This window comes from Camelus dromedarius, chromosome 13, assembly GCF_036321535.1.
Source record: "Camelus dromedarius isolate mCamDro1 chromosome 13, mCamDro1.pat, whole genome shotgun sequence".
NCBI lineage: Eukaryota > Metazoa > Chordata > Mammalia > Artiodactyla > Camelidae > Camelus > Camelus dromedarius.
The window spans coordinates 65,243,042-65,261,893 of NC_087448.1; the positions used below are offsets into that span (position 1 = coordinate 65,243,042).

General features: G+C 38.4%; 1 protein-coding gene across 5 annotated transcripts in view; it reads left to right on the forward strand.

Annotated features, from left to right (window-relative positions):
- Positions 1–18,852, forward strand: part of KATNAL1 (katanin catalytic subunit A1 like 1) — a 66,732-nt gene that overhangs the window by 41,233 nt on the left and 6,647 nt on the right. For all 5 annotated transcript variants that reach the window (XM_031465825.2, XM_031465823.2, XM_010977120.3 and 2 more), the window contains exons 7-10: positions 2,216–2,374; positions 3,107–3,233; positions 5,460–5,594; positions 17,674–17,800. In XM_031465825.2, the coding sequence (XP_031321685.1) occupies positions 2,216–2,374; positions 3,107–3,233; positions 5,460–5,594; positions 17,674–17,800 (548 nt within the window). The remainder of the gene's footprint in view (positions 1–2,215; positions 2,375–3,106; positions 3,234–5,459; positions 5,595–17,673; positions 17,801–18,852) is intronic.

Here is an 18,852-nt window from a genome sequence, read left to right on the forward strand (position 1 = left end):
TCCGGTTGATATCACATGACTCAAAGCCCCAATCCTCTAATCACAAGGTTGGCTTTTCTGACAGGGCCGGCCCCCATCCTGAGTCATCTCATTAACATAATCTATACAGGGGCCCACTGTGAGTCAGTCACTTCATTAGCATAAAATTTCAGGGCTCAAAGTGAAAAACAAAGACACTCCTATTGCTTGGGAAATTCCAAGCATTTAGAATCTGCCTCCCAGGAACTGAGGAAAAGAACCAGCCAATTCTTCATTATATAGGGTACCTGATATTGGAAATTGAGGAGAAGAGCAGGTTTAAATAGAATCAAAATATATTTAGGTAAAAACTCAGCGGGTAATTGGGAATAGAGGTCTGGAGCTTAGGATAGAGTTTAAGTTAAATTAAAATCGTGAGATTAGTGGTGGTTGATAATATGGATGTGAATGAAATTGTTCAAGGAGTTTTATAAACGGTTTTTTAAATTGCAAAAGACTTAGAATTACTTTGGGAATTTAAAGGGCAGGGGGGCGGGGGAGACCTGAAGGGCACTAAAGATGGTCATGAGTAGCAGTGTCAGGAAAGAGCAGGTCGCAGAACCAACCTGGTGGGAAGGGTTTGGGGAAGAAGGGAATGACCCCTAGGTTTTGGCAGCATCTAAGGTCAGAGAGAAGGAAAGAAACTGTGAGTTGAAAAGTGACCACTGGATTAGTAAATCGGGTGTTTTTAGTGAAGTAGTGGAGGCAGAAGTTGGATTGAAGCTGGTGAAGGAAAAATAGTAAGCATAAACCTCTTCTTTAGGAAGATTGGCTGGGAAAGGAAGGGGAAAGAAAGGTGGAGAGTAGATAGAGGGTGTGTAGGGTCAAGTGAAGGATTTTATTTTTAAAATAAGTAAAGCCAGTAGAGGACACAGTAAATAGAGGAGATGGCTGAAGGGTCATGTTGTGAGGAGGTGAAATTTATAAATGCTGCACTGCATCTGTGAGCTGTATCTGTGCACAGACGCTAACGTTGGAAATTGTCTCCTACTGGACGTGGCCACATTGATGACATTACAAGAACTGAGAGGTCATTGAGAGGCCACATTAGAAAGAGAAATTGGAACTTCTCTGTAACTGTGTCTATACCATTCGTTGTTTTTACAGTTTTCAAAGTATCAATCTCATGCATAGTTAAAGGCTTCTTGCAAATCAGAAAAATTTTTAAATGAAACTAGTGTTCAAACTCTAGTAATCCCTGGTTGTCCTGGGTATCAAAATTATATAGCTAGAAAAGGGTTTGGATAGTTTCTGAATTTAGAGGTTATAAAACTTTGATGTGCACATAGTTTTCAAAGTTTAAATCCCCAAAAGCTTATTCCATTAAATTAACAAATGGCACAGAATTCTTAAGATCACAAACTATTATACAAAAGAAATGTAGGTTTAACTATATATCTGAACTCTGATTAAAAGTGTTAGAAGAAAATAAGTATTTAAAAATTCACTAGTCTCCAAGACCAGTGGATTGGTGTTCTTGGATAATTTTTACTTCTCATTAATTTATTTTTATAGAATACTTTTCTATTTATTTGTTTTCAAAGGTGAGAGGGAACTAAAATTTAGCTTTTAGTCTATATTATATTTAGTGACTTTCATTACTAACACTTTTATGTAAACTATTAACTGTCTAGCACATTAAACTGCTAAAATGCTAGATAATTTGATTGTTTGAATTGCCACTGGATTTCAGCTGCCTTAGTAACTGATAAATGGATCTTTATTTCTGATTAAAAGTGTATCTTGTAAGTGTGTTTTGGAAGATAGGTTTTGCCTCTCAGGGAGGCAAGATATGTATAACTCTGTTACCCGTGGTAGAAGATGTCGTCTGACCCTTACTGCTTAAACAGAGCAATCACCCTTAAGGCGGAACTCAAGACCGTGCATGTTTGTCTTCTGCCAGGTGCAGGAAAATCGGCAGGTTCTTTCAGAGTGTGCCAGGAGAGTCCTTGTCGTCTAGGCCCTTTGCTAGCCCATCTCTCAGTGCCTCTGATTTGAGACATCTCGTGAACTCACTCTTCATTTTCATTTTTTCTGTCTATAAAATGGTAATCGTGCTAAATGCACTGTGATTTTACTATGACAGATGAGCTTGTCTTTTGATGGGAAAAGTTTCATGTACGTTAATAGTTGATGATATTTTATAAGAAAGTATTTAAATCTGATAAATCGTTTAATACATCTTCTGAAATTTCAGGGTGTGCTGATGGTTGGGCCCCCAGGCACTGGTAAGACCATGCTCGCTAAAGCCGTCGCCACCGAGTGTGGCACAACGTTCTTCAACGTCTCCTCATCCACCCTGACGTCTAAATATAGAGGTGAATCCGAGAAGTTAGTTCGTCTCTTGTTTGAAATGGTGAGTGATGATATATTCGAATTTCAGAGTACTGTTCGGGTAGGCAGATTATATCCCTATCGTCTAGATCCATTCACCTAGGGATCTTTTCTAAAAAGGGCAAGTGTAGTTGTAGTTTAACAGTTCTTGACACACTAATAAGATACGGGGTGGTGGGTTTTGTGTAGTTGGTGTCTCTTCCGTGTCCCTTCCTCTCTGAGGTAAAAGCCCTTTGGCATCCCATCTAGTGAGGGTAGAAGAGACTTGGAAAAAGTGTGTGGTTTGCCTGATGATTCTGGATCTCTGATGAGCTGGTTGAGTAGAAGTGTATTTTAATGTATATTTTGAAATCAATTAGAAATTGATCTATCATTAAAGTTTGTTCCTTTCTTGTAAGGGGTTTGCAGTGGTTACTTAAGAATGCATATTTGAGGATAGACTGATAATTTATCCTTAGAAACTTTTTTGTATTATGGAAATTTCCAAACACAAAAGTAGAAAGAATCCCCATGTTATTGGTCCCCTGACTTCACCAACCATGTAACTTACCTTTATTTTTAGAAATGTTCTTTTTCTGATATGGTTGATTGATTTAACCTCTGTCCATAACCAAATGGTGGCATTACTTAAAGCAGTGAGAAATTTCTGCTCTTTTGTTTTTTAACCATTGTTAGAAGGACAAAATGGCGTTTTAAAAAATTCAGATTATTTTGTGAGATAATTAAATGATTTTTAAAAAATATTTTCACAAAGGCTAGATTTTATGCCCCTACCACGATCTTCATTGATGAGATAGATTCTATCTGCAGTCGAAGAGGAACCTCTGATGAACACGAGGCAAGTCGCAGAGTCAAGTCTGAACTGCTCATTCAGATGGATGGTAATTGATATTTAATCACTATCTCAAAACTGTTTCAGTTCTGTTTTGAATTTTGTATAGATTCATACTTCGGAAATTCTCAATGAATGGACTAGAAGGCAGCCTGAATTTATTTATAATCATTTGTTTGTCCACCCATTGGTTCATGAATTCAGAGAGTACTTTCTGCACACTTGTGCATTTCAGGTTCTGAGGTTACAGAGAAAAGGAATGCTGTGGCCTTCAAGGAGCTTACTATAGAGCAAAGTTCCTAGAGATGTGGCCCAGGGTCCCAGGGGTCTTTAAGACTCTTTTAAAAGGCATGCAAGGACCAAACTATTTTCATAATAGTATCAAGACATTGTTTACCTTTTCCTCTCACTCTCCACAAGTGCACAGTGGAGATTTTCAGAGGCCATGAGAAGTGCGGGCTGTCGTGATAGGTGGAAAGCAGAAGCAGCTGTGAGAACCCAGCTCTTCCCTGTTGAGCCCGATGCTACAGAGATTTGCAAAAATGCAAAAAATTTCCAGTCTTTGTACTAATTTTTTTGTTTTGAAAATCATAGTTATTTTTCATGAAATGTATTAATTATGTTAATAAATAATAGATTTATTATTATTGCTTTAAATGAATTAATATTTTTAAAAATTCTCAGTTTTAATTTTTAGTAATAAATATTGATATACTCTATGCACACAAAAGCTCTCTGAAACCCAATAATCTTTAAGAGTATGAAAAGGATCCTGGGACCAAAAAGTTTGAGCACCAGTCATCTAGCTGGGAAACAGCAGTTTCACAGACAATTTTGATACATTGAACATTCTGTGGTAGAACTAAATAAATTCTAGGTATAGTGAAAACACAGTGGGAGAGGTACCACCTGGACTAAAGGAGTCACAGAAGGGAATAGCTGAGTTGGGCTTTGAAGCATTGGTAGTAGTCACTCAGATAAAGAGAGACGACTTTGAGGGGCCATTGGAGGGAGAGAGTGACGGGCCCAGAGCTACTTTTTAGAGATTTATTACTCTGGTGGTTGTGTGGTGAGCAGGAGGCTATTTAAGCAAACTATGAGAAACCATAAAATGTGTTAAAATGACATACCCAGAGTGTGTTGTTTTAAAACAGATACAGTTACCCACCAACCATGGATACTTACTGAATACTTCAGTGTGTGTTGTGCACAGTGCCAGGCACTCTCAGATACATAAAATAGTGTAGTACTAGGAGTCCCTGCCCTCAGTGAGTTTACCATTTTAATTTCTGTTAAATTATGAGAGAAAGGAGTGACTATGTTATGTTTTGGAGGGGGGATATAGAGGAAAACACATTAAACATTAAAAATACCTCTGAATACAAATTTAGTCAGCTGAAGTTCATTGCCGGCTATTTGTGACTGTTGATTATTAGCTGGACAGCCTGATTCTTTATGATAATGACTGAAATAGGAGTTTAGTAATACTGTATTAAGAAAATACCATATTGAGTTGGGTTGCTTTAAATCTACTACTTTTTAATACGAGACTAGAAACTCTTATCAATAAAGTTCATGAGTTTTTAATTTTTTTTTTTACCATATATTTTCCAGAGTTTCCATTCTGTAAGCCTGAAGTTTTTTATTCTAAAATTTGTAATTCTGAAAAACTAGGCTCTGTGTACATATATTTGGCTTGATATAAGAAGAAATGGTATTTTCAACAATGACTGATTATTAGGTTCATTCTTAAATTTCTTGTTTATTTTTTATGAGTCACTTAGAAGTTTGAAGGACAAAATTATTGCAGTATAACCTGTCTCTCAAAATTATGATTGCATTCTAGTGTATTAAGTAAATGTGAACCCTGTTCTATTCTTTCTTCTAGAGAAAATCAAATTAGAGTAACAACTAAAATAAAAAAAATTTTTTGAGGACCTTTGTGATTTAAAAAAATAACAACGGAGTGAAACAGTATAATCCCCCTTGCCTCTTCTTTTCAAAGGAAATATATATTCATTTTCTTACAGAAAAAAAAATTGCTCTTTCTTATTGGACTAGAATTCTGCAGTAGGTTACGTGAATCCTCCTACCTCCTTGTGCTACAGTTACCTGCCGGTGTGTGTGGTTCCGACACCACGCGGGGGTGGGGAGGGCCGCGTCGCGCGCGTCGCTGAGTCTGCCGCCGAGCCCGCGGCTGATGTCTAGACGTGTTAGTTGAATGAAAGATGAAGGGCTGTGAGAAAAACGCCCTTTTCCCCCTTACTGTGTCTAGGAGTCGGAGGAGCTTTAGAGAACGACGATCCCTCCAAAATGGTTATGGTCCTGGCCGCTACTAACTTCCCGTGGGACATCGATGAAGCTTTGCGCAGGAGGTTAGAGAAAAGGATATACATACCTCTCCCTACAGGTACGGGGCCGCCTTTTTGCTGTATTTTGGTCTTTCTTTTACTCCCTTTTCTATTTCTCTAAGTCTTTATTCCATTGTCATTCTGCTTAAATGAGTTTATAGCACCACAGAACCGATTTGTTGTTTATGGAAACAGAGGCCACAGTACCGGGCTGAAGTCCCTTCCACTGCAGGGAGGTTCTTGCATTGGAGCAGTAGTCGTGTTAGTAAGTTGGTAGGGCATCTGAGTTTTTACTTTCAAACTTGAGTCTTTGTTAAAAATTAAGTGGTTAAAAATAAAATTCTGTTGATCTTTTTCAAAGTATGCTGCTTTGAAAAAAATTCATTCTGTTGATGAAGTTAAAATTTTCGTGAGTTTTTTCTTTTTATATTGAGATAAAATTTACCTATGTACAAATGTACAAATCTTAAGTGTATAATTTGATGATTTTTGACAAATGAATTCTCCTGTTTAATCAAGATGTGACATTTCTATCGCCCCAGAAAGTTTCTCTGTGCCCCCTAGTTAGTTCAAACCCCCAGTAGGCATTCACCTTCCTGATTTTTATCATCATAGATTAGATTTACCTATTATTAAACTTTATATAAACAAAATCATGACATACGTACGCTACATAGTGATTTTGAGATTCATCCATGTGGGTACATGTATCAGTAGTTTATTTGTGATATGATTACGTGATGATTTGTTTTTTCTCTTTTTGATGGACATTTGAGTTATTTCTAGTTTCTGGCTATTATGAATAAAGTTACATTTTTGTCCAGATCTTTTTATGGATGAGTGTTTTCAGTTCTTTCGGGTGACATGGATAAGAGAATAGGTGGAACATAGGGTAGGTATGTGTTTAACTTTAATAATGCTCACACTGTCTTCCTAAGTGATTGTACTGTTTTCTATTCTCACCATCAGTGAATGAGAAGTCCAGTACTTCCACATCCTTGCCAACATTTGGTACTGTCAGTATTTTAATTTTAGTCATTCCCAGTAAGTATGAAGTGCTGTCTCATTATGGTTTTAGTTTGCATTCTCTGATGTCTAATCATGTGGAGCACCTTTTCATGTGCCTGTTGGTCATTGGTCTATCTTTTGTGCTGTGTCAACAAATCTTTTGCTCAGCTTTAATTGGTTTATTTGTTGTTAATTAATGCTCCGTAGTCTTTATCAGATACATGAATTGTGAATATTTTCTTTGTTTGTGGTTTACCTTTCGATTTTGTTTATGGTGTCTTTGGATAAGCAGAAGTTTTAATTTTGATCAAGTCCTCTTGTCAAGTTTTTCTTTTATGGACAGTGCTTTTTGTATCTTAAGAAATCTTTGCTTACCACAGAGATCAAAGGTTTTCTCCTGTATTTTCTTTTAGAAGCTATAGTTAGATCTATGATCCATCAGGAATTAACTTTGTGTGTATGTGTCCGTTGGGGGTTGAGTGGTTTTTTTTTCATATGTATATTGAGTTGTTCTAGCATCACACATTAAAAGGAGTTTCAGTTTTCCACTGAATTACTTGGGAGCTTCATTGAAAATTATTTTGCTGTGTATGTTTAGGTCTGTTTATGATTTCTCTATTCTGTTCCATTGATTTAAAAAAATAGACATAGGGCTATCCTGTCGGGTTACCCATTTTTCCTGGAGTAAGCTTTGGTAGCTTGTGTTTTCTACATCATTTGTCCACTTCCTCTGAGTCGTCAGGTTTATTGTGATTCGACCTAATGTAAATGTGGAATCCAACTAAATGGTTTATGTGAGGCTGCTGACTTCATGCCTGGTTCCGGAGCCTGAAGCCAGGAGGGAATTGAGGAAGAGAAGATGAAGTAGTGGAAATGAGGACAAACTGGAACCTGTGGGGATGAGCAGGGACTCATGAGGGTAGACTGGAACCCACGTTGGGCTTTCGCTGCCTCTGAGACTTAGAACTTTGATGACTGGGAGGCCCTTTAGAAGAAGCTGGCATTGTTTGTAACAGTACTAAATATATAGTTGGCATAGGAGTCAGAAAAGCTGAAGGAGGAAACCTAACAGGAACCAGAAAGATTTGGAGGCTCGGGTGCTGCCCCTCACTAACCAGGCGAGCCGGCAGACAAGTGACAGACCGTGTGCATGAGCAGCAAACGTGCCTAATGCCCTGAACTAACTTTCTGAGTTGATCTCATTTCTGCCTTTCAAATCTCATCCGCAATGACCAATGTGATCCACACTAACCCAGAACGAAGAGAATTCCAGGAAATGAAATTCTGCCTTCGCTGAAGTTGACATAGTACAAATCCACACACTTTATTTTCCATTTTTGTCTGTATGATCTATAATAATGGCTCAGTTTTCATTCCTAAAATTGGTAACTTGTGTTTTATCTCTATTGTTCTTGATCATTGTTGCTAGACATTTATCAATGTTGTTACCAACTTCTTCCTTTGTTAATGTTCTCTCTGTTTCCTGTTTCATTGATTTTTTTTCTCTTTGTATTTCTCTCTTATACTTTGAGTTTAATCTTCTCTTCTTTTTATGAAGTTAGAAACTTAGATTGTTGATTTTAAACCTTTTCTCTTTTTAAAATATAAACATTTAAAGCTGTACATTTCTCCTTAAGCCCTGCTTTGGCTTCATCCCACAAATTTTGTTATATTTTCTTCACTATTCAATTAGAAATATTTTTTAGCTTTTTCTTTCTTTCTTTGACTGTTGAGTTAGAAGTATGTGGCTTTGTATGCAAATATTTGAGGATTTTCTAGGTGTTTTGTTACTGATTTCTAATTTAATTCCACTACAGTTAGGAACTACTCTGTAAGATGTCAAGTTTTGAATTTTATTGAGATTTTATGATTCAGCATATAGTTCATCTTGATGACTGTTTCAGCTGAAATATTTAGAATATTATTCAGTGCTTGTTGATTATAATATTCCATAAATGTCAGATCAGTTGGTGTGATTAGTATTGTTTAAGTCTTCTAGATTCTTACTGATTTTTTGCTCTGGTTTTTCTGTCAGTTACTGAGTGGGTGGTTAAACTCTTCAAATGTGATTGTAAATTTGTTTATTTTTTGCTTTAACTCTGTCAATTTTTGCTTCATGAGTTTTAAGTTCTGTCATTAGGTACATGACCGGTTATCACTGTTACATCTTCTTGGTCCTCCTTTCTTGATGAAGTGCCTCTCCTTATCTCTGATTATATCCTTCGACTTGATGTGTACTTTGATATTAATACAGCCTCACTATCTTTCTTTTGCTGCTACTGTTTGCATGATATGTCTGCTTCCTCCCTTTAATTTTCACCCTGCATGTCTTTACAGTTTCAGTGCAGTTCTTGTAGACAGTATATAATTAGGTCTTACTATTTATACAGTTTACCTCTGCTTTTTAATTGGGATATTTGGCCATTCACATATAATGTAATTACTGTTACGTGTTGAAGTCTGCCACCTTGCTATTTGTCCCTTTTGTTTGTTTGTTAGTCTGTACCTGCTTTCCTAAATTCTTTTGATAATTGAATATTTTTTAGTATCCATTTTAATTCCCTTATTGGCTTTTAGCTATACTAACTGTGTTTTTTAGCAGTTACTCTGGGGATTACAACATGCATCTGTAACTTATCACAGTCACCTTAAAGCTGATGTTGTACCACTTCATGTGAAATGTAAGAACTGTTTGCCTCCCCCAGCCTTTGTGCTGTTTTGTCATGTACTTTACATCTGCGTATGTTATAAATCTCAACATGTAATGGGGTTTAAATTGTCAGTGTAAATTTAAATTAAGAGGAGCATAAAAAATGTAGTCTTTTCTATTTTACCTGCATGTTTACCATCCACTGCTCTGCTTTCCTTTTTTAAGATTCCATCTGGGTTCATCTCTCATTTATCTGAAGAACTTCATTTAGTATTTCTTCTAGTTAAGGTCTGCAAACATCAAATTCAGTTTTTGTTTTCTGAAATGTCTTTATTTCACTCTTATTTCTGAAGGATATTTTTGATAAATAGTTCTGAGTTGGAAGAGGGTTTTTGTTTTTTGTTTTGCTTTGTTTTTCTTTCAGTGCTTATAAAGATATCATTCTATAATCTTTTGGTCTCTGTTGTGTTTTTCATGTGAGGTCAGCTGTCATTCTTGCCACTGTTTGTAATATATCTTGTATGTAATATATCCTTTCCCCTCTGGCTATTGTTTTTTAAATTCAACTTTATTGAGAAATAATTTATATGTAAGAGACTTTATCCATTTAAAATTTGATGGATTCAACATTGTATATACCCATGCAACCACACCGCCGTCAGGATGCAGGAAGCATCCTTCATCTGAAAGGACTTCATGTGCCCCTTTGCAGTCCATTCTTCTCTCCCCTCAGTACCTCCCGCCTCAGGCAACCACTGATCTGATTTTTTGTCACTACAGATTGTTTTGAATTTCATATAAATAGGATCATACAGTATGTATTATTTTGTGACTGGCTTTTTCACTTAGCATAATTATTTTGAGAATCATCAGTGTTACTGTTTTTTATTGGTGAGTAATATTCCACTGTATGGTCATGGCACAGATTACTTATCCATTCTCTTATTTACGGACGTTTAGATTGTTTCTAGTTTGGGACCATTGTAAATAAAGCCACCATCAACATTCATATTCAGTTCTTCAAGTGAACATATGTTTTCATTTCTCTTGGATAAATACCTGTACGTGAAATAACTGGGTCATGTGGTCATACATGTTTATGTATAGAAAACATTTTTCTTGAATGATTGTTCTCTACAGTTGTTTTTAAGGTATTTTATTTATCTTTATTTTTCAGCAGTTTGACTACAGTGTACCTCTGTGAGCTTTTCCTTTTATTTATCCTGCATGTGTGTTGGACTTTTTGGTATTGTTGCACAGGTCACTAGGACTCTGTTAAAATTTTTTCAGTCTTTTTCTTTCTGTTCTTCAGGTTGGTAATTTCTGTTCACTTATCTTCTTGTTCACTGACAGTTTCTTCTGCTGCTGCCAATCTGCTTTTAATCCTGTCCAGTGAATTTTTCATTTCAGATGTATTTTGCAAATCTAGCATTTCTGTTTGTTTTAATAGTTTCCATTGCTTTGCTGGGATTCCTCGTCTGTGCATTGATTTTGTGTATCTTTTCCTTTAATTCTTTGAGATTTTTTTCCCTCCAAAAAGTGGAGCTTAATTCCCCTCCTCTTGAAAATGGATTGGACTTAGTGATTTGCTCCTGAGGAATAGAATATGGCAGAACATGGCAGAAGTGTTGCCACATGACTTCCAGGGCTAGATCATAAGCCTTTTTATCTGAAGGCCATCTGCTGGTGGAATTCCCTCTTGCTCTGGGGACCATTTTTGTTCTGTTCAGGCCTTCAACTGATTGGTTGAGGCCCACCCATGTTATGGGGTACAGTCCACTGTATTCAGAGTCCAGTGATTTAAATATTCATCTCATCCAAAAACACCCTCACGAAAACATCTAGAATAATGTTGAACAAATATCTGGACACTATCACCCAACTGTGTTGACACAAAATTACCATCACAGACCCCAAATGAGAATTTTCTAGCCAAGTGCTCCCAAATTCCTGATGCACAAAACTGTGAGGATAATAAATTTTTGTTTTAAGCCACTGAGTTAGTCAGATGAAGATTTGAAATTTGAATGGTTTATTATCACTTCTGATTTAATAAAATTTTCCCTTTCTCTTTCCCTCTTTTTCTCTCCTTCCTTGCTTTCTAAACAAAATATGTATAGAATATCTAGTATATTTATATGAAATTTTAAAATTTTACTACCATGTACAGTGATTATGAATAAAAAGTTAATACTACTGGGGCAAAATAAAAGCTTTAATAGTTGAACTGACATCATTTAAGCATTTGTACTTTGAACTTTAATTCATTATGATAGGGAGAAAAAATATAATTAGAAATATAATTGATGACAGGAATTTTATAAACTGCTGGGGAGAGGTTAGGTTGGGGGAAAAATACACTTCATAGTACAAAGGTAGGAGTTTAGAAGAACATAGACCTGGCTGACTAATGGGCTTTCTTCTAAACTTGTTTTCTCTTATGAAAAAGTTCTGTCCATTATAGGTAATGACTTTTAGGTGCTTCTCTTTGCTTATTACTTGTCTGAACGTGTGTACCTCATGACCATAGGAGTTGAGAAATCGCTTTCTCCTAGAGGGCTCCCAAACGAATAATCATAATTAGAACACTCTTTTTCTTTCATCTGTGTTAATTTCAGAGGCGTTAATTTAGCTCTTTGCTCTCTGAAAGACGTTTGGTAGGTTCTGTGAGAATGTAAAGGTGTACGACACCGTCCTTAGAGAACCCGCTGTGGGGTTGCGAGGGGGCATACACCTCCCCTAACTGCAGGGAAGCAGAGGAGCATGAGATACTGGAGTTCCCCATAGTACATTTGGGGTGGAAAATGAGGAATAGGAAACTCTCACTGAGGTGCTTAGGGGAGACTTCGTGAAGGAAGTTGCATTTTTGCTGAATTTCCATAGGGAAAGACAGATACAAAGGCATGGTTGCTTGAAAATGAGTAGACAGCTATTATGGCTGGAGTATTTGGTGGGATAAAAGGGTCTGGAAGAGACAGGACTGTAAAGAAAAGTTAGAAGGAGAGACCTGAACGATTTGGAAATCCAGGGTAAAATAAATGGAAAGAAAAGTAGATTATATTAAAGTAAAAGAAATTGAAGGGCATTTTATGAACAAAAACAACAAAAGAGATTTTTAGTTGGAAAAGGCAAGAAGTATGAGAATGAAATAGATAAAACAAGAAAAGCCACCCAAAAAGGCATATTGTAAATTATGTAGTTTACATAAAGAAGTATGCTGATTTCTTTAAGATTGAGAGGCAATTAGAATTTCATGGCAAGAAAAGTCAGCATATCAGTTCCTCTTCCTGTTTGGCATACTATTCCAGTCTTACTTTGCTCACAGATTCTGTGGGTCAGGAATTCAGATAGGGCACCACAGGGATGGTTTTTATCTGTCTCATGATGCCTGGGGTCACACCTGGGAGACTCAGCGGCTGAGGGTGACTCCGCATGGGGAGCCTGGCGTCACTTGGAGTGTCTTCACTCACGTGCCTGGTGGCTGAGGCCTGGGGCCTCAGGTGGGGCTATCTTTCTGGAGCTCCTCTGTGTTGTTTATGGTTACGCCGTGTGGCCTGGGCTTCCTCAGGCACGGTGGTCTCAGGTTGTCACGTTTAATACAGGGGAGGGGGCCCACCTTTTCTGGTGGAAGGTACATTGCTTTTTGTAACCTAGCCTTGGAAGTCGTGTAGTGTCACCTCTGCTGTCTGAACTGAAGCATTTTAAAGAGGAGGGGAAGTAGACCGTGTCTGGGTGGGGAGTAGAAGTGTGTGTACGGTGAGAGAGGCTCTTGCGCCACCTTGGTGAATCCAATCTGCCGAGGTCGCCAGGAGGAAGAAGTCAGACACCAGGCACAGGTGGGGCTTGGTCTCACACCAGGCCTGTTCCTCGGTGCATCTACATTACGGCAGCAACCACCCGCTCAGCCTAATGCACTCCTTCTCCAGCCCCCTGCCTTTAATGATATTTTGCTTTTAACCACCTCTTTGCCTAAACCACCTCTGAGACTCAGTGATTCGTATTTCCGATCACATCTGGGTCAGAGTATTTTTTTGTTACTGTAAGTCCCGACCTCATCTATTGTGTCTACTGCGTTTCTTACTGTTCTGTTGTACTTCTCTACGTACACTTTTTTCACTCATGCTTCTTCCTACTTCCGTGTCATAATTTAAGGTGCTCTCATTTCCCATGTTTTTTCTCTATTCCTTTCTATTTAATTTTTTTTTTTGGTTTTTCAAAGTCGACATGAAAGCACACCAATTCTATGAAGTCTTCTTTGCCCTGGCCTCTCCCTTGTGTGGACTTCCCTCCCCTGGGTGTTTCCTCTATGTCATCTCTCTCTCAGACGGCCCTTAACAGAAGGGGTCTGGCTTTTCTTGGTCTCCCTCTAATCCTGTTTTGTTGATTGACTGACTGATGGTGGGAGGAGGCAGTGAACATGAGTGCTGACTGTGGGCCAGGCTTTGCCTGTATTAACTCATTTAACCCTCACAAGTCTTGTGAGGTAGAGTCTCTTCTTACCTTTACTTTACTTATGAGGAAACTGAGGCACTGAGCAGTTAGGGATCCTGCCCAGTGCAGCAGACAGATCACTGAGCCCAGGCAGTCTGACCCCAGAGCGCACACTCGTTATCTACTGTGTGAGACTGCCTCCTGTATTCAAGAAGAACTGTTAATACAAGAAGTGTCTGATCCTTGTAACAATGTTTATTTAAATTTCAGAAGCCTGTTAAGTTGGTTATGTAGGATTGGCAGTTTTTTATACTGTTATTAACACTTTGACCCCTTGTTAAATCCTTTCACGAGGTTATTAAATATCATTAATTCAGTGTTACAGAAATGATAAATCCTACTTACATTCTTACAGCAAACACTGATGTAACCAATATTAAAAGTTAATTTTCCCCAAATCAGTTACTAGGGAAGAGAAGGATGCTTCCTTCACACCTTGTACCGCCAGGCCCTCACTTATGCACAGGTGTCTGCTTCAGAGTGCACTTAAGTTGGCTGTCTGGGTCTTCGTTGCTGGGGGAGAACACGTTACATTAAACTTGATGTTTTGAGTCCTTAGGGCGGGCCACAGGAGAGCATGTTGCTTTACAAAGAGGGGTACACCAGCACTGGGACTGACAGAGCAAAGTGCCGTGGTTCGCCAGCACCCACCTACTGCGGGCGGAGCGCTCCGCGGCTTGGGGGGGGGGCAGAATTCCCGGTCCCCGGGGCTCCAGGAGTGCAGCCGGTAGCAGGGGACCCGCAGCTTCCCCCCGTGCCTCTTTCTTCCCACACCCTTCTTGCTGACCACCTGTGTTGGACCCCTGCGTGGGCCTCTGGCCCGGGATGGGCAAGGTTGGGGAGCTCCCAGGTGAAGGAATTTTAGGGGTGACGGTTTTCTAGCCACACCCCGTTGTGCCTGCGGCTGCTTCTCTCCCCACCGGCGCTGCTCTTTGCGTTGCTTTGCTTTGTCTTACTTCAAACCTGTTCAAATGTTCAGTTTATCCAGTAATTGGCAGAGCAAGCAAGGCCCACAAGTGGAGGACACCAGCCCCCAGGAGCTCCCTTCCTGCCCCCTGGTGGTCACCACTGTTACTCCTTTTATGGAAATAATACATTGTTTTTCCTTGTAACTTTATCAACCAATAATAGATCCCCACGCCGTTTTACCTCCCTTTAAACTTTACATAAATTGTGTTCATTTGTGCCTTGCTTCTGTTGCTCCGTGTGTTTTTGAGATTCATCCATGCTGTGACCCGCAGACGCAGTCCAGCATCCGTCCTGCTGTGTGGCGCTCCGGCGTGTTGGTTTGCTAGGGCCGCGCGACAAAGCAGCGCAGGCAGAGGGGCTTAAGCAGGAGAAGTGTATCTTCTCACAGCTCTGGAGGCTGCAGGGCCAGGAGCAGGGTGTCAGCGGGACTGGTTTCATTCTGGGGCGTCTCTGGCCATTTTCTTTTCACGTCTTCATGTGGTCTTTGGTCCTGTGTGTGTCTGTGTCCTAATCTCTTATTATAAAGATACCAGTCATACTGGACTAAGGCCCACGCAGCTGACCTCGTTTTACCTTAGTTCGCCCTTTAAAGGCCCTGTCTTCAAATACAGTCACATTCTGAGGTATTGGAGGTTAGAGCCTCAACGTAAGAATCTAGCGTGAGACACAGTTTAGCCCATAACACCCGCCATGTGATCTTCCTGCAGTTACCTGTCATGTTATTTGATGGGCATTATGATTATTTCCGGTTTCCGGCTATTACGAACAATACTGCTATGAACATTCTTGTGCATGTATCATAGTGCAAGGGCCTGAGTTTCTTCAGGCCAGGGTGGACCATCCCATCCGGGAGTGAGCTGCTAGGTCACGCTGCGTGGCTGAAACGTCAGTACATAAATCCAGCCTCTTGGATTGTTGTGGTTGTTGGGCTTCCACTCCTCCCAGCAGACTACGGAATTCCTGTTGTTTCACGGTTTCCCGTCACGTGGTATTGTCAGATGTTTAAGTGTCCACCAGTCTCTTGATGTGCGGTGCTCATGTGGTTTAATTTGTATTTCCTTTATTATTGAAGAATTTGACCATCTTTTCCTTTATTAATTGGCCGTTTGGATTTTATGATGTATCTATTCAAGCTTTTTGCCCATTTTTCTATTAGGTGGTCTGACTTTTTCTTACTGGTTTGCAGGAATTCTTTAAATATTCTGGATATAAGTTTTTTTTGTTAATTAAGTATGTTGTAAATATTTTCTCAAACTCTATAGCTTGTGTGTTTTCACTGTACTTACAGTGTCTTTTGACATATAGGAGTTCCTAATTTTAATGTGGTCAGTTTATCAGTCTTTTTCTTTGTAGTCAATTTTTTATGTATCTTAGGAATACTTACTCTGAGATCATTAAGATATTTTCCTGTTTTATCTTCTATAATGCTTATAATTTTGCATCTTACACTTACATCGGTAATGTATCTGGCCCTGAATTTTCTGTGTGGTGAGGTGTGACCCAGTTTCATTTTTCTCTCTATGAGTAGTCAGTTCTGGCATCATTTATTGAAAGGACCCTCCTTTCTCCCACTGCTTGTCCCGCCTGTGTCATGAATCTGATGTCCATAGTATATGCTTTGCTCTGCTTCTAGACTCCCTATTCTGTATCCTGTCCACAGGAGTGTTACACAGATTTGAATCCTGTTGCTTTGTAATAGAGCAGTTCCTCCCACCTTGCTGTCTTCCTCCCACAGTGTCGTGATTGTTCTTATTCTCTCCATTAACATTTTCGTATCTGCCTGTCAAATTCCGCTAACAGACTGTTGGGATTTTACTGGGATACCTTGACTCTGGAAGATCATTTGGGCGAGAATTGCCAGTGTCATGAAAGACAAAACAAACAGAATAACACTGGGGAACTGTTTTAGATTAAAGAAGACTAAAGAGAGATGATAACTAAATGCAACTTGTGATAGTTTTTAAAAAAGTAATAAAGGGCTGGGATGAATGTGGACGTTTTAATCTGGATTATGTATTAAATGATACCGATGTACCAATGTTAAACTTCCTGATAAGAGTAATAATCGTATGGACACCTTTGTTCTTAGGAGCCACATACTAAAGAATTTAAGGTGAAGTGTTGTGATGCCTACAGTTAGATCTCAATTCAAAATAGAGAGGGGGGTGGGGAGAGGAGAGGACAACAGAATGGTAACAGCAATATGTTGACAATTGGTGAATCTAGAGGAAAGGTAAAATGGGTGTTCACTGATTTTTTTTTTTAACCTGAAGAGTAAAAAATTTTCAAAAAAATTGCAAAAATTAAATTTCACTTTGTATATCAGGAAATAGTAGAGAGCCAAATCCAAACTAATTTTACATTATCTTAGTGTGCTGTATTAAGCAGATTTGCTACTAAAACTGATAGCGAGACTGCAAGCATGTTATTTTAAAAATTCTGTAGTTTGTTTCAGCTTACTCAATACACATTTCAATCATATTGGAACAGCAAATGTCTATGGGCTGGCTCGCCAAGTGAAAAATACATTAAATAAGTGTTTTGTGCCAGTTGCTGATTTCCAGGAAAAGAGAACTGGATTTTTTTAATACTGATTAGAATTATGGAAATCTTCTCCTGTGTCATGCTAAAAGGTGAGCAAAGTAACTCATAGGAGTGACACTCCATGTGATCTAGTTTCATAAAACTAGACTAAATTTTTTTTAACAAAAGCATTTCTGGTGTTTGACAACTAATGTTTTTATTTTTCATAAAGTATCTCAGACTCATAGCAAGTATCTTCACAATCTGTAAGGAAAACTCTGAGTTTTGTTTCAATTTTTAGTTACTACAACCAAGGCACATAAAAAGTTAAATGATGCCATGAGTCATGCAGTGAACTGGTAATTAACTAGTGGACTCAAGAGTTGTTGGCCCTTCTTTGCATTAGTCTTTCTTCTCCTGAATGTTAACAGGTGATTTCTTATCAAAATGATTTGTAAAGTAAAACATCTAGTAATAACCAAAAAATCTTCTAACAGCAAAAGGAAGAACTGAGCTTCTGAAAATCAATCTTCGTGAGGTTGAGTTGGATCCTGATATTCAGCTGGAAGACATAGCAGAGAAGATTGAGGGCTATTCTGGTGCTGATATAACTAATGTTTGCAGGTATTTTTTTTTTAATGATCTGTGACCTTAGGCATTAGTTATAGATTTATCAAAAGGACTTGTCTTAACGTCGGTGTGCAGTTAACCCGTGAACAACATGGGTTTGAACTGTGCATATTTTTTTTTTGCTAAATTGTACTATGGGATCTGCAGTTGGTTGAATCTGGGGGTGCAGAACTGTGGATAAGGAGGAACTGCTTATACTGGGGCTGACTCTTAAGTTATATCCAGGTTTTCGACGGGCTAAATAAGGGTTTGCACTCCTAACTCCCATGTTGTTCAAGGGTCAGCTGTAGTTATTAGCTCTTGACATGAAAGGTCTTGAAATGATTTCCCATTTGTCTTGTTTTTTTCCTGCATAACTTCATTCATCATTGTTAGATGAATAATTATACAACAATATGTTCACCTTTTCTAGCTTTTTATTTTTAAGAAATTGATGTGCCTAACTTAGTAATAATGACTTTGACAACCTAAATTGGAGTTTTGATTGGCATTATTTTACCACATGCAGATGAACAGTTGATCAGTTATATATGTGTAAATATATATGTGTTTTTTCATCATATATATATAAATTTCCCTTTCAATTTAGTGGCATCATAAATTTTAGACAATTCACCCAGTGAAGAGGGTGTTTTTTAGTACTTAACATTCCTAACAATACTTGACATCGGTAGCCTTTCTTTAAAACCATTTCTACTAGTATTTTTCCTTTATGCATCTAAGTTGAGTGGCACCCAGTAAGCTCACAATAGCTTCTACTAATACTAATAGTAAAATATATGAAAATCTGCGATTTTGGTTGGCTTGGCTTCCTAATAGCTCTTTTTGTGAGCGCGAATTGTCCACTTCTTCCCAGGCTGCATAGTTTTTTACAAGTGATCATAATGGAGCTGAAAATAGGACCCGGAGAAGCCAGGTTTTATTTCTTCAGTTGCCGACAAATATTCCGTGTAGAGAATTCCACATTTACTATATGTAGAGACATTCATGTTTCAGGGAGAGAGTTCCTGGCTTTACCTCCTCTAATAGGTTGTAGACAAACTGGT